Source organism: Bos taurus, chromosome 19, assembly GCF_002263795.3.
Source record: "Bos taurus isolate L1 Dominette 01449 registration number 42190680 breed Hereford chromosome 19, ARS-UCD2.0, whole genome shotgun sequence".
Lineage (NCBI taxonomy): Eukaryota > Metazoa > Chordata > Mammalia > Artiodactyla > Bovidae > Bos > Bos taurus.
In genome coordinates, this window is record NC_037346.1 from 17,312,197 (window position 1) to 17,326,210 (window position 14,014).

Consider the following 14,014-nt stretch of genomic DNA (forward strand, 5'->3'; position numbering starts at 1 on the left):
AGTGGTAAAGAATCTGCCTGCCAACGTGGGAGTCGTAGCACACAGACTCTAGTTGTGGCCTGTAGGCTCCAGTGATTGTGGAGCTTGGGCTTAGTTGCCCTGACATGTATGGGATCTTATTCCTGTTCCTCAACCAGGAATCGAACCCTCGTCCTCTGCATTGCAAGGTGGATTCTTAACTACTGGACCACAAGGGAAGTCTCTCAATCTGTTCTTAACATGGCAGCAACAGAAAAGGAAATGTTCTGTATCCTAATCTGAGTATATAGATACACATATATATAAAACTTTGAGCTATGCTTAAGTTTGTGTCCTTTACTGTAGGATAAACCTCAACTAAAAATGACAACAACAATGAAAACCCAAACGAGATGTTGATTCCCTAGTTAAAATTCTTCAGTAGCCTCACACTGCCCTTGGAATAGCAGACCAACCCTGTATGACTCAACCCCAGGCTTTTTCTCCAACCTCATCTTCTAATGTACTTCTTTGCTTATGGGAATCCAGTTGCCCTGACTTCCCTTTAGTTTCTCTAACAAGCTAAAAGCTTTCCTGCTGGCCCCAGGACCTCTGCTCATGCCGTTTCCTCAGCCCCTTCCCCTTCTTTTCCTTGATATCAGCTACACAGGCTTTCCCAGACCATGATGTCTAAAATGTACCAGCCCATTTATTCTTTCTGCTCCTAAATAATTGTTTTTTTGGAACTACTGCAATTGTTTAGTTGAAATGCTTATACATTTGGTGAAATGATTAAGCTTATACTTTTGGTGAAATGCTTATACATTTCACCGATACATTGAGCGCTCAGTCATTCAGTCATGTCCGACTCTGTGACCCCATGAACTGTAGCCCACCAGGTTCCTCTGTCCATGGAATTTTCCAGGCAAGAATTCTGGTTGTTGTTGCTCAGTTGCTAAGTTGTGTCTGACTTTTTGCCACCCCATGAACTGCAGCACTCCAGGCTTCCCCATCCTTCGCTATCTCCTGGAGTTTGTTCAAACTCATGTCCTTTGAGTCAGTGATGCGATCCAACCACCTCATCCTCTGTCACCCCCTTCTTCTCTTGCCCTCAATCTTTTGCAGCATCAGGGTCTTTTCCAACGAATTGCTGTTCACATCAGGTGGCCAAAGTATGGGAGCTTCAGCATCAGTACTTCCAATGAATATTCAGGGTTTATTTCCTTTAGGATTGACTGGTTTGATCTCCTTGCAATCCAAGGGACTCTCAAGAGTCTTTTCTCCAGCACCATAATTCGAAAGCATTAATTCTTCAATGCTCAGCCTTCTTTATGGTCCAGCTCTCACATCCATACATGACTACTGGAAAAACCATAGCTTTGACTATAAGGATCTGTCAGCAAAGTGATATCTCTGCTTTTTAATACACTGTCTAGGTTTGTCATAGCTTTTCTTCCAAGGAGCAGGAGTCTTTTAATTTCATGGCTGCATGAAATTAAAAGAATACTAAAGTGGGGTGCCATTTCTTACTCCAAACCACACATTACCTATGTTGTTATTCTAGGTGCTACATAGATAACCAGCATCATGAGTCTTATATTCAAAGAGCAAACAGACTCCTTTTTCCTTTATATTTTAGTTTCCATAAGTCAAAGTACAGGTGCTTAAATTAAGACAAAAATATTTCAGTTCCTATCAGCGCAGCAGCACCCCCATCCCCATGCCTGGAGTTGGAGTAGAGGGAGCGATGGTGAGTCCAGAGTGTAAGAGGTTGAATTGTGTCCAAAAATACAATAACTAAGCTCAAAGCCACGGAGAAAAAAATTTTAAACCATAAACAAGCATCACACACACAAGAGCAAGTGCCTTTCCTTTATTTTTTTTCCCACAGCTTAAATCAGGGGCTAAAAACATAAGATCAGAGACAAGTGTGTCACACCAAGACCCCTGCTTCAGTGGGTACTTTTCAGATACTTTGTCTTTCAACTCAACCCTCCAAAAGACCCAATTTTTTGTTTTTGGACGAGTGCAATCATTTCAACAACAGAGCCATGGAGATCCACTTCATTTATTCCCAAGCTCTTCTGAGAGCATCTCTGCTTGACTGCTTCGAGGATCTCTCTGCTGGTGATTGTTCTTCTGTGGTTGTAGAGGGACAATCTGACCGCCTCCAGGCTAACCCATTCCAGCTGCCAATCCTCCAGCACTCTCAGGGCATCCAAGATCCAGGAGCACCCACTGAAGTCTGGGTGGACCTGCGACAGAAACAGCATAATGTTGAGACACAGAAGTCAAGGCTCCCATAGTCAGGAACGTATGCTCCAACACCGCACCCATGCGCCCACGGCTTCTACCATACAAACCACCCAGAGGGACAATGGGAGGGATGTGATGAAGGAAACTAAGCCATTGTAACTGTCGGCTTTCTGAGAAAGATCAAGGGAGGGGGATTTGTAGGTATGTGAGAAAGATAACTTTTGTCTGGATAATACCAGTTAACTCTCGTCACTTCAACTTTCGTGCCTTGATTTTTCCTAATAGAAGCAGAGCTAACACCCAATGCCTTCTGAAGATGTGAAACAGTTTTAGCTTCCAGTAGACTTTCACTTTTTCCTGAAAGTCCCTTGGACAGCAAGGAGATCAAACCAGTCAATCTTAAGGGAAATCAATCCTGAATACTCGTTGGAAGGACTGATAGTGAAGCCGAAGCTCCAATATTTTGGTCATCTGATGCAAACAGCCGACTCAGTCCCTGATACTGGGAAAGGCTGAGGACAGAAGGAGAAGAGGGCATCAGAGGATGAGATGGCTGGATGGCATCACCGATGCAACAGACATGAACTTGGACAAACTTCAGGAGATGGTGAGGGACAGGAAGGCCTGGGGTGCTGCAGTTCTTGGGGTCAAAAAGAATCAGACACGGCTGGGCAATAACAGCAATACTTTCCAACTCTATAGTCATACTAGTAAGCATTTAACTTTAACACTTCTTAATTTTCAGCCTTACTCCCTTATGGCAACAGTCTCTCCAGCCTAGCAGGGAATACTCGCCCCTCCTCAGGTGCGTCGCTAAGTTTTCCAGGCCCGGTGCTACTGTGTATCTGTCACCTCTACGTCCCAGGCCCACACTCAACGCCACCTTTCAAATCCCATCCTTCTTCTAAGACTCTGCCCCAACTCTCACCTCTGGCTTATCTGCATTCCACACAACCACCCCCGAGCCCTGCCAACTGAGGACCAGAGCACGTTTGTTCTCAGAGCCTGTGTCACAGGCTGCCTATGTTATCAGCATCCTTGTCTGAAGTTACAGAGGCAGCAGGAACAGTCCAAAGAGTGCTACCCTGAGAATCTGCCATCCTGGGCTCTAATCCTAATTGTTTGGACATGAGAAGTCAGGTAAGCAAGTCATAGTCTCACACTGGGCCTCAGTTTCTTTTTTTGAGAAAGGAGAAGTTTTAAGGTGGGATTCTAAAAGTTTCTCCTAGTTTTCATAATTTACAGGTATTTCCTCAATGCCCCCCACAACACACACCCACACAGAGACAGATACCCAGTTTTACATATAACTTCAGGGAATTCCTAGACCTATTAGAATCCATACATAGAACCCCCCTCAAAAGTCCATGGGAAAAGGCAATGGTAACCCACTCCAGTACTCTTGCCTGGAAAATCCCATGGACAGAGGAGCCTGGTAGGCTGCAGTCCATGGGGTCGCTAGGAGTCAGACACGACTGAGCGACTTCACTTTCACTTTTCACTTTCATGCATTGGAGAAGGAAATGGCAACCCACTCCAGTGTTCTTGCCTAGAGAATCCCAGGGACGGGGGAGCCTGGTGGGCTGCTGTCTATGGGGTCACACAGAGTCAGATATGACTGAAGCGACTTAGCAGCAGCAGCAGCAGCAAAGGTCCATGGGTCTAAAGTTAAAGAACCTCTCGTCTAGGGGAAAAAACATAACATTTATTGAGTACTTACTATATGTCAGGCAGTATTCTAAGGGTCTTAAAGAGGTTTTCTCAATTAGCCATAGAAACCCTATAGAGGAGGTACTTCCGTTCTCTATTTTACTGATGAGAAAACCATGGCAGAGAAAGTAATTTGCTCCAGGTCAAACAGCCAGTAAGTGGCAGAGCCTGGGTAGAAACCCAGGCCATCTGGCTTTGGAGCACCTCCTCTCAGCCACAAAGTCACGGCTGTGAAATGCAACAGGTGAGCACCTCTCCAACAGAACTTCCATTGTGTTCAGCTGAGCTCCTGCAGCAGGCCTGGCTGGCACTTAAGCAAGCACTCAATAGGTTTACCCAACCAACATCTGCTTTTACCCTCACAGCACCCTGAAAGGCCGACCCAAGGGCACAGACCTGAAACCCACAAGGTTAAGGACAAGCCAAGGGAAAACAAATGCTCAGCAGACTGCTTAGTCCATGTTCTCCCACCCCGGACCCTTCCAGCCCAATGCATGATCTCCTGCAAAGAGCTCAGAGTTGGGGGTGATTTCGCCTTCCAGGCAACATTGGGCAGGATCTGTGGGCACTTTTGGTTGTCACAACCGGAAGGGAGGCAGATCCTGGCATTTAGTGGGTAGAAGCCAGGGGTGCTGCTCAACACCCCACAGTGCACAGGACAGACCCCAGCCCATTGTGAACAGTGCTGAGGTCGAGAACCCTGTTCTGACTACACACCTTCTCTCCTTTTCCTGTCTTTCGTTAATCTCATTTTCCCTCCTTCCATGATAAACAACAGTTTCCAGATGATACTCCTGGAATATAGGGGGCGTCGGTACAATCACAGGTATGAACACTCAGCCCTGCTTCATTGGCACGAAGAAGCAAAACCCCATTACCATATATGCACTGCTGCTAAGTCACTTCAGTCGTGTCCGACTCTGTGCGACCCCATAGACAGCAGCCCACCAGGCTCTGCCGTCCCTGGGATTCTCCAGGCAAGAACACTGGAGTGGGTTGCCATTTCCTTCTCCAATGCATGAAAGAGAAAAATGAAAGTGAAGTCGCTCAGTCGTGTCTGACTCCTAGCGACCCCATGGACTGCAGCCTACCAGGCTCCTCTGTCCATGGGATTTTCCAGGCAAGAGTACTGGAGTGGGGTGTCATTGCCTTCTCTGATATACACAGTGCTGCTGCTAAATATAAAATAATCAACAGAGACCTACTGTATAGCACAGGGGACTCCCCAGTATTCTGTAAACCTACATGGGAACAGAATGTGAAAAAGAATACGATATATGTAAGACTAAATCACTTTGCTATACACCTGAAACACAATATTGTAGATCAACTATACGCCAATATAAAATAAACAATTTTTTAAAAGAGACGTGATATCCCAAATCAAGCCTTAACACATCTTTCAGAGAATCTCCTTACTCTCTTCCCTATAACTTCTCTTTAAGGAGAAGACTTTGCTGACTTCGTTTTCTAGAATTTGTATGCCAGGAGCTCCTGTATGGGTGGGCAGGAGAAAAGGAATGAGTGTCTACACACTTAAAGAAATTTATAAAGACAGGGACTTCCCTGCTGGTTCAGTGGCTAAGACTCTGTGCTCCTAATGCAGGGGACCTGGGTTCAATCCCGGGTCAGGGAACTAGATCCTACATGCTACAACTAAGAGTTTGCATGCCACAACTAAGAAAAAAAAGATTCTTCATGCTGCAACTAAGAGCCGGCACAGCCCAATAAATAAAAATTTTAAAAAGAAATTTCTAAGTACAGAGGACCATTTAATGAAAACCTGATTATTTGCAACCCTTCAAAGCAACAGAACAGAGAAGGTGGCAGATCCCCTCTCTGCAGGAAAAGCGGAAGCGGAGTGGGCGGGGGACGTTTGAGAATCAATTTACAGATTGGCTGTCAACAAATACAAGAAGAGGAGACACCAAGAGCTCAGGTGTTCGGAGTTGCTGCCAACAGAAAGAAAGGCAAGCAGAAACAGATAGCAGCCATCTGCAGATCCAGTTTATAGCAGCTGTTTGCACCCGGCCTTTCAGGAACTCAATGTGTGAAGAAGGACTCCTGTATCAGAAGGTGAGGTCAAGGTCACATCCAGGGCCACTAGCATGATATCCGTCTTGACCATTCTAAGCTTCCAAAAACGGAGTCCCAACTCACTTGCTTTAAGAGTTTCCCCATGTAATTAAAATATGTCTCCTTCTTCTTCCTCCTCTTCTTCCCAGTGGCAGAGTGGACCCACTCATCCTTCTCTTTGGCTGGGATATAAATTGTGAGCTTCCTCTTAGGGAACTGTAGGCCATGTAAGCAAATGAAGTACATGTGGAAGGCTTATCCTGACGCTGGTAGCTCAGAGCACTGGCTGTAGGTAAGGGCACGTTCCAAAGAGGTTTTATAGGAAGTGCTGGAGGGCACTAACAAAATTGGTCATTAGTGACTGCACCTGCAAGAGAGGAAGGCTTTCAAAATCCTCAAGAGACATTATTAGACCTTTATTAGATATTATTAGATATATTTAGACCTTGAGGTCTGAAGCTGGCATGGGTTACATTTCTGAAGGAGTGTGAGGTGGGAAACTCCAAGCGTTCTTTGGCTCTATCCCACATGAAAGATAGCATCCTGTTTGATGTAACAGCCATCCATTAACCAGGCAATGCTTGTCTCAGAAGTTATTCTTTGTTTTTTTTTTTTTTAGTTAAAGCAAATTTTTATTGAGATGTAATTCATATATCATAAAATCCATCCATTTAAAGTATGCAATTCAATGATTTTTATCATGTTTAGGATCATTGTTGTTCTGAGTTGTGCTAAGTCCCTTCAGTCATGTCTGACTCTTTGTGGTCCCATGGACTGTAGCCCACTGGGCTCCTCTGTCCATGCAATTTCCTAGGCAAGAATACCGGAGTTGGTAGCCAATCCCTTCTCCGGGGGATCTTCCCAACTCAGGGATCAAACCTGAATCTCCTGCATTGCAGGCAGATTCTTTGCTGCTGAGCCACCAGGGAGGCCATTTAGGGTCATACAACCTGCCAACTTCAGTTATTTCTTAGCCACGAAGATTTCAATTCAAAAAGACTAGAAATTTCCATTTCTAGTTTTTCTAAAGCATCCCAGGTGAATCCAATGAGCAGCCAGATTTGGGATTCATGGGTCTATAGCAGGGATCCCCAATTTCTGGGCCATGGGCCGGTACCTCCTGTCAGATCAGAGGCATAATTAGATTAGAAATAAAGTGCACAATAAATATAATTCACTTGAATCATCCCCAAACCATCTCCCCATCCCTGGTCCATGGGAAAATTGTCTTCCACGAAACTGGTCCCTGGAACTGAAAAGCTTGGGGACCACTAGTCTATAAGGCCTTCCTAAAGCAACCACAGCAGAGCCAGGGTTGGAGGAGAAACTCTTCACCGACGTGATGCTTAGGCTCCGTGTATATATTTGTATCTGCCTTGGGAGAGAAGTGTCTCTTAAAAGGCAAGTGCGTGCCCGGTTATGCAAATGCGATCAGGAACTCAGGAGACAAAACCTGGATGGGGAAAGCCAGCAAGTCACTGTAGCTTCAAAACTGAAGGTTGAGAAATTGTAGATAGAGAGGCCGTGAACTCCCTGAAATTAGTACATCAGCTCAGCTACAAGGACGTGACCAGCCTGACACAAAGCAACAGATAAGAGGACCCCAAAGAACCAGCATTCTAAAGACGGAAAGGGCCAGAAGTGAACACTTTTCCCACTCCCACCTGCTTATGAGCGGTGTCAAAGCCTCAGTGGAGGGACTGGCGAGTAGGAAGTACTGTCAGCCTACCTGTGTTGAGCCTTATGTCCCAGACCCCCAGGCTAGGTGCTCGGGGTAGTTCATCTCGCTTAATTACCCTAGCAACATCACATGGTAAGATATTAGTATGGATTACTCAAACTTTACAGAAGAGGAAATTGAGACTCAGGAGACTGATGTGACTTGCCTGAGGCCACATCAGTGCCTCAGTCTCAGAATCAGCCCCTGAACCTTTGCTTCTAACCCCACGCTCTGCCACTTTCCAAACCTGAACACCAGAGTCCCACGACCCTTGTTATTACCAGTGTGTGCTTTGTGCATTTGCTGCGTGTATCCTTCATTGATGGAGAACTTGGGATGTAACTTATCCATAGTGTAGGCTCAATTCTTCTGAATTAATCATTCCATAACGATGGAAGCTAAATTGAACCCTTCCGTGAAAGGAAAAGTGGTTCCCTCTTGTGCGTGCTAAGTCACTTAAGTCATGTCCGGTTCCCTCTTACCTGGTTGTCAGAGTCACATCCCACCTACCCCTCCAACACCTCCTTGCTTTTCACCATCTTCCTCTCTCATTTCTCTATTTAAAAACATAATATATGTCTAGAGCATATATTGTAGGATGATGTGAATTGGATATTTTAATGCAAAAAAGTAAGTAAAAACTGGCAAGTATCATCAAGGCTTTGCGAGATGGGACTCTTCGCTGTGGAGCGGGGGGCTTCCCAGGTGGCACAGTGGTAAAGAATTCACTTGCCAATGCAGGAGATGTGGGTTCGATCCCTGCATTGGGACATTCCCTGGAGGAGGAAATGGCAACCCCCCCTCCGGTATTCTTGTCTGGAAAACGCCATGGACAGAGCAGCCTGATGGGCTACAGCCCATAGGGTAGCAAAGGAGTTAGACAAGACTGAACACATACACACTCTTCACTGGAGCTGGGGAGCAGGAAGGGTCAGGCCAGGAAGGAACTGAATCAGTGTCATGATGTTAAGATGCTGGAGAGCATTTGAGGGAAGGGCGAGAAGATCAGATGTGTTGCCATGGGAATGTAGCACAGAAGGCCTGGCCAGATGGCATTCTCTCATTGCAAAATACTGGGCAAATTTCAATACCCTACTAAGTGTCAGACCTGTGGCTCTGCATGGCTATGGTAAAAAATTACCAATGGGATCACAAAACTCACACAGAGGAACACCAGGGGGTGATCAGAAGACCCACCAGCATCTATTAGAAATCTCAGTCTGCTAAAAAGAACTTGCAATCAATGATTACCTGCTAAATCATTTCCCTATTCTGAAGATAAAGGAAGTGAAGTGAAGTGAAGTGAAGTGAAGTCGCTCAGTCATGTCCGACTCTTTGCAACCCCATGGACTGTAGCCTACCAGGCTCCTCCCTCCATGGGCTTCTCCAGGCAAGAGTACTGGAGTGGGTTGCCATTTCCTTCTCCAGGGGATCTTCCCGACCCAGGGATCGAACCCCGGTCTCCTGAATTCCAGGCAGACGCTTTAACCTCTGAGCCACCATGGAAGCCCGAATTCACCATGCTAGCTCATATTTATTGAGTGCCTACTATCTGCCTTGAATTATATAAAGCACCTTATAGACATGATCTCATTTCATGGTTTTAACACTTGGAGATGGGTTTTCTCATCTCTTTAACCAAGATAAGGAAACTGAGGCTTATCAAGATGACCTAAGATGTTCAAGGTCACACAGATGGCAAGTTGCCGAGCTACGAATTGAGCGCCAGTGTGTCTGACACCAAAATTCCCATCAATATTTCTCTAAGTTGGGCTCCCTGCCCACCTGCAGCAGAATCTCTTGGGCTGCTTACTAAAATGAAGAGCCCCAGCCCATATCCTATGCCACCAGTACAGGTATCTAAAGTTTGGGCACCTCTCTCTCTGCCTCTTGAGGGTGGGGATAATTCTACTCTATTCCATATGTGTGTGTGTGTGTGTGTGTGTGTGTGTGTATGCGTTAAGTCACTTCAGTCATGTCTGACCCTGTGACTCTATGGACTGTAGCCTGCCACACTCTTCTGTCCATGGGATTCTCCAGACAAGAATACTGGAATGGGATGCTGTGCCCTCCTCCAGGGGATCTGCCCAACCTGGGGTTGGAACCTGTGTCTCTTATGTCTTCTGCATTGGCAGGTGGGTTCTTTACCACTAGAACCACCTGGAAAGCCCATCCTATTCCGTACAGAAAGGCTAAATAGAGACTTGCAAAGGCGAGGGACAGTGGGAGAAAGTGGCTGTGACATGGCTAAGAGACAGCACAGTCCAACACCGACCCTAACGCTGAGAAGGCAGAGTGCAAAGATATCAGAGAAAATAGGGTTCTCTGGATAGAAACTCTAAAAGGCAGGTCAGCTCAAGAAAAACAGGAGGCTCCTCTTTTCACTGGCTGTGACCTTGGCGACCCCCCTTGATTACAATTCACCACATCCTGGTCCTCTCTTTGTGGAAGAACAGATACAAAGGGCAAACCAAGCTCATACATGGGGAGAGTAACACAAGCAGAGGTTGAGCAGAGGCTGGCATACGTGGCATGGAGTGAGTCTGGGCAGTGATTCAGGGGTGAGGTTGAGGGAGAGGGTGGAGAGCTTACTTTTGTATGGTGATGTCTGCACGGTGCAGAAGAGGCCTAATGAGTCAGCTGGTCCAGGTTGATCCAGGCATTGCAGCGTATGGTGGAGGGGATTCAGGCATTGGGTGGGATCCTGGATCACATGGCCTCTGAGGTCTCCCAGGTCTTGTGGGTTCTACTTTGAAATCATTGAAAAATTTCTCCTGCCTCGATTTTTTTAGAGTTCAGGTTGTCAGAATTAGGATAGAAGCACTACTCATGATATTTCTTTTTTTAAATTAATTTTTATTGTAGTATGGTTGCTTTACAACATTGTATTATTAATAGTTTCTGCTGAGCAGCAAAGTGAATCGACCATCCAGATACATGTATTCCCTTTTTTGGACTTCCTCTCCATTTAGGTCACCACAGTGCATTAAGTAGAGTTCCCTGTGCTACACAATATGTTCTACTAATTATCCATTTTGTACATAGTATTAATAGTGTGTATATGTCAATCACAATCGCCCAATTCCTCCCACCACCCCACCGTCCCCCCTTGGTATTCATACATTTGTTCTCTACCTCTGTGTCTCTGTTTCTGCTTTGCAAATAAGATAATCTGTACTGTTTTTCTAGATTCCACATATATGCATTAATATACATTTGATTTTTTCTTTCTGACTTACTTTACTCTGTATGACACACTCGAGGTCCACCACATCTCTAAAAATGACCCAGTTTCGTTCCTTTTCATGGCTGAGTAATATCCCAGACTTCTGTCTCTAGACAGTCTGAAGAATTAATCCAGTTGACTAGAAAAAGTCAGGGGGTCACACTTTAATTTTAACATTACCTTATTTCATGCTCTTAATTCTAGGAGAGGGGTACAGCCACAGCTCACTTGGGTGAATGGTGGGAGGAGAGGGGCTCTGGGAGGTAGATTAGAAGCTGTCACTTGAGTATGATGTCACACTCTTTCCAGAATGTCATTTCTATGGATACTAACCAGATATTAATGGTAGATGTTATCTGTACTATTTGCTACTTTGTCCAGTGGAGGGAAGAAAGGAATTGGACTTTTCCTGACCCTAGCAATATCTTTTCCAGCTTCTACTCCAAGCTTCTAAAAGAAAGAGAAAAAGGAGCATCAGGGGAAAAGGAGGGCATCACCCCACACACAAACACACTTAGAAATGGGGTAGGGAGACTTCCCTGGTGGTCCAGTGGCTAAGACTCCAAGCTTCCTCTGCAGGAGTGATGGGTCTGACCCCTGGTCAGGGAACTAAGATCGCACAAAGTGCAGGGTGACCAAAAAATTTTTTTAAAAAATAGAAATGGGGTATGGAGGCCCTGGGGTTACCCAGAGGAGATCTAGGGTGCTGCTGTCTCTTTTCTTTACTCTCCCTCCCCACACACACACACATTGTTTTATGAGTGAATATTCATGTTGACTAGTGGAAATCAGAAGACGTAAGTTCAGGTTTCCGCTCTACCAGTGCCTCATTCTGACTCAAAGTCAGCAGCTCCTCCTGGGCCTCAGTTTCCCTATCTGTAAAGGGCTGCTTATGTTTGATTAATGGCCATTATGCTTCCTATTTCCTATCTTCCTACTCAGAGTCTGATCAGCAGGCTGGCGGCAGCAGCATCACTTGGGAATCCTGTTAACAGGCAGACTGCGATCTGGTGAGTTCAGACCTACTCAGGTGGGACCTGAGCCTGCATTTCTAACCAGATCCCAAGTGATTCTTATTTGCCTTAAAATGTGAGACATGCTGCCTTAAGACGCCATCAGTCCATGAATTGATTGTGGCTTGCCTGTTTGTTTTCCCTCTTGTGGGTTCCTATCACATCCCCAAATTTTCTAGCTCTAGGACTCCTTCCAATGGCCCAAAGAGTTCAAGTTAGTGATTTTCTGGCACAGAGTATAGAGCGATGCCACATCCTCCCTAACATTTAATCCTACACCAACACACTCCATTTACAAATAAATTAGCTCACTAATTAACTCACCTACTTGATTCAAGAAATATCGGGACTTCCCTGGTGGCCCAGTGGTTAAGAATCCACCTGCCAATGCTGGAGACACAGATTCAATCCCTGGTCCAGGACGATCCCACATGCCTCGGGGCGTTGAAGCCTGTGCACCACAACTACTGAGCCCGGGTTCTCGGTCCCCCAAGTCACAACTACTGAGTCCGAGGCCACAACTTCTGAAGCCCACATGGTCTAGAGCCTGTGCTCCTCAGCACAAGAAGCCACTGCGGTGAGAAACCTGCACACTACAACTAGAGAGTCGCCTCCGTTCACTACAACTGGAGAAAGCCTTTGAGCAGCAACACAGACCCAGCGTTGTCAAAAATAAAATAAAATAAATATATGTATATATCTAAAGGGCATCAGGCACAGCTTGAGGGCTGGAGAGAAGATAAGGCATGGCCTCTGTCCTAGGGGGTTTAGGGCCATGCCTGGAAGCCAACTCCATGTGATAAGCACTTCTATAATTAGCAAAAAGGATACATTCCAGTGAAATGTTTACAGTCAGAAACTATGTTATTGCAGGCAAGGAAAATTCTGGAGGCAGTCTCGGGCTGTGTCTTCCTTTACCAGCTGACTTTGTCTTTCCTGAGGCCTTAAATATGTGGCTCTGTGCCCACTCCAGGGGATGCGCTCTTCGGACAGCCCTTGTCTGGTGACTCACGGGATGCTGACAGTGATGGCTTGCTTAAATACTTCTCCTTTTCCCAATGATTAGAACCTCCCTTAGCTCAGGAGTTCTTCCTTTTTATTTTTAAAAAAAATTTTGGCTGTGCCTCGAGGCTTATGGGATCTTAGTTTCCCAACCAGGGATCAAACCTGGGCCCCGTCTGCAGTGAAAGCATCAAGGTCTTACTACTGGTCCCCTAGGGAATTCGCAAGGGTTCTTAACTTGGGATATGCTTTGGGCAATGTTGGGTTGGCCAAAAAGTCCGTTTGGACTTTTCCAAAGTAGTTATGGGAAACTCGAATGAACTTTTTGGCCAACCCAATATGTATACTAGCAAGCTTCGTATCATTTCCATATAGTTGCAAGTGTATTATGAAGTTATTGTGCAACATAAATTTGCCTTTCTACTTTTGCTTTAGAATAATTGGGGCTTAAACCATAAACTTGGGTCTTGCCAACTGGCGCCAATGAGCCCATCTGCCAATGCAGAAGACATAAGAGAGGCGGGTTCGATCCCTGGGTCAGGAAGATCTCCCGGAGGAGGGCATGACTGCCCGCTCCAGTATTCTTGCCTGGAGAAGCCCATGGACAGGGGAGGCTGGCGGGCTATAGTCCATAGAGTCGCAAAGATTCAGACACGACTGAGGCGACTTAGTATGCATGCGCAAATGCAATAAATTTATAAGATGCCCTTTGACTATGTTGTGTGACTGCGTTCTTCCTGGTCCTCCTGCTTCCGTCTTGTGGGTGAGCAGTGTTCCTGGACACAGCGCACCTGGTGAAGAGGAAGAAGGTGGGGCAGCCTGGAAGCATTCCGGGAAAGTAGACCAGGAGAGCAAATATGTGCTGTGGAAAACTCAGAGCTGATTTTTCGGGAGAACCCAGAACAGATCCTCTGCAGCAGGTGGCAAAAGCCGAAGGGTTTTTTTTGGACAACGGCTTTTTGTTCAGTGTGAACAAGAAGCGTTCAGGCCTGGCTCCGGGAGAGAAGTGAACAGAGCCCTGAGACCTGCTGCCAGGGACAGGAGATGAGAAAG

General features: G+C 45.9%; 1 protein-coding gene across 1 annotated transcript; it reads right to left on the reverse strand.

Annotated features, from left to right (window-relative positions):
* Positions 1-1,761: 1,761 nt before the first annotated feature.
* H2BN1 (H2B.N variant histone 1) lies at positions 1,762-6,370 on the reverse strand. The gene is made up of 2 exons (XM_059878429.1): positions 6,085-6,370; positions 1,762-2,213 (listed from the first exon to the last, which is right to left on the reverse strand). Exons 1-2 carry the CDS (start codon positions 6,244-6,246, stop codon positions 1,941-1,943), a joined length of 435 nt encoding a protein of 144 aa, XP_059734412.1. The 5' UTR covers positions 6,247-6,370; the 3' UTR covers positions 1,762-1,940.
* Positions 6,371-14,014: the final 7,644 nt, after the last annotated feature.

What these genes read in the sequence shown, in the direction of transcription:
- H2BN1 (XM_059878429.1), bottom strand. Translation starts at nt 6,246, where the DNA reads ATGTACTTCATTTGCTTACATGGCCTACAGTTCCCTAAGAGGAAGCTC. An exon ending in TGGGGAAACTCTTAAAGCAA is followed by an intron (nt 2,214 to 6,084) that starts GTGAGTTGGGAC and finishes TTTCTGTCGCAG; the next exon opens with GTCCACCCAGACTTCAGTGG.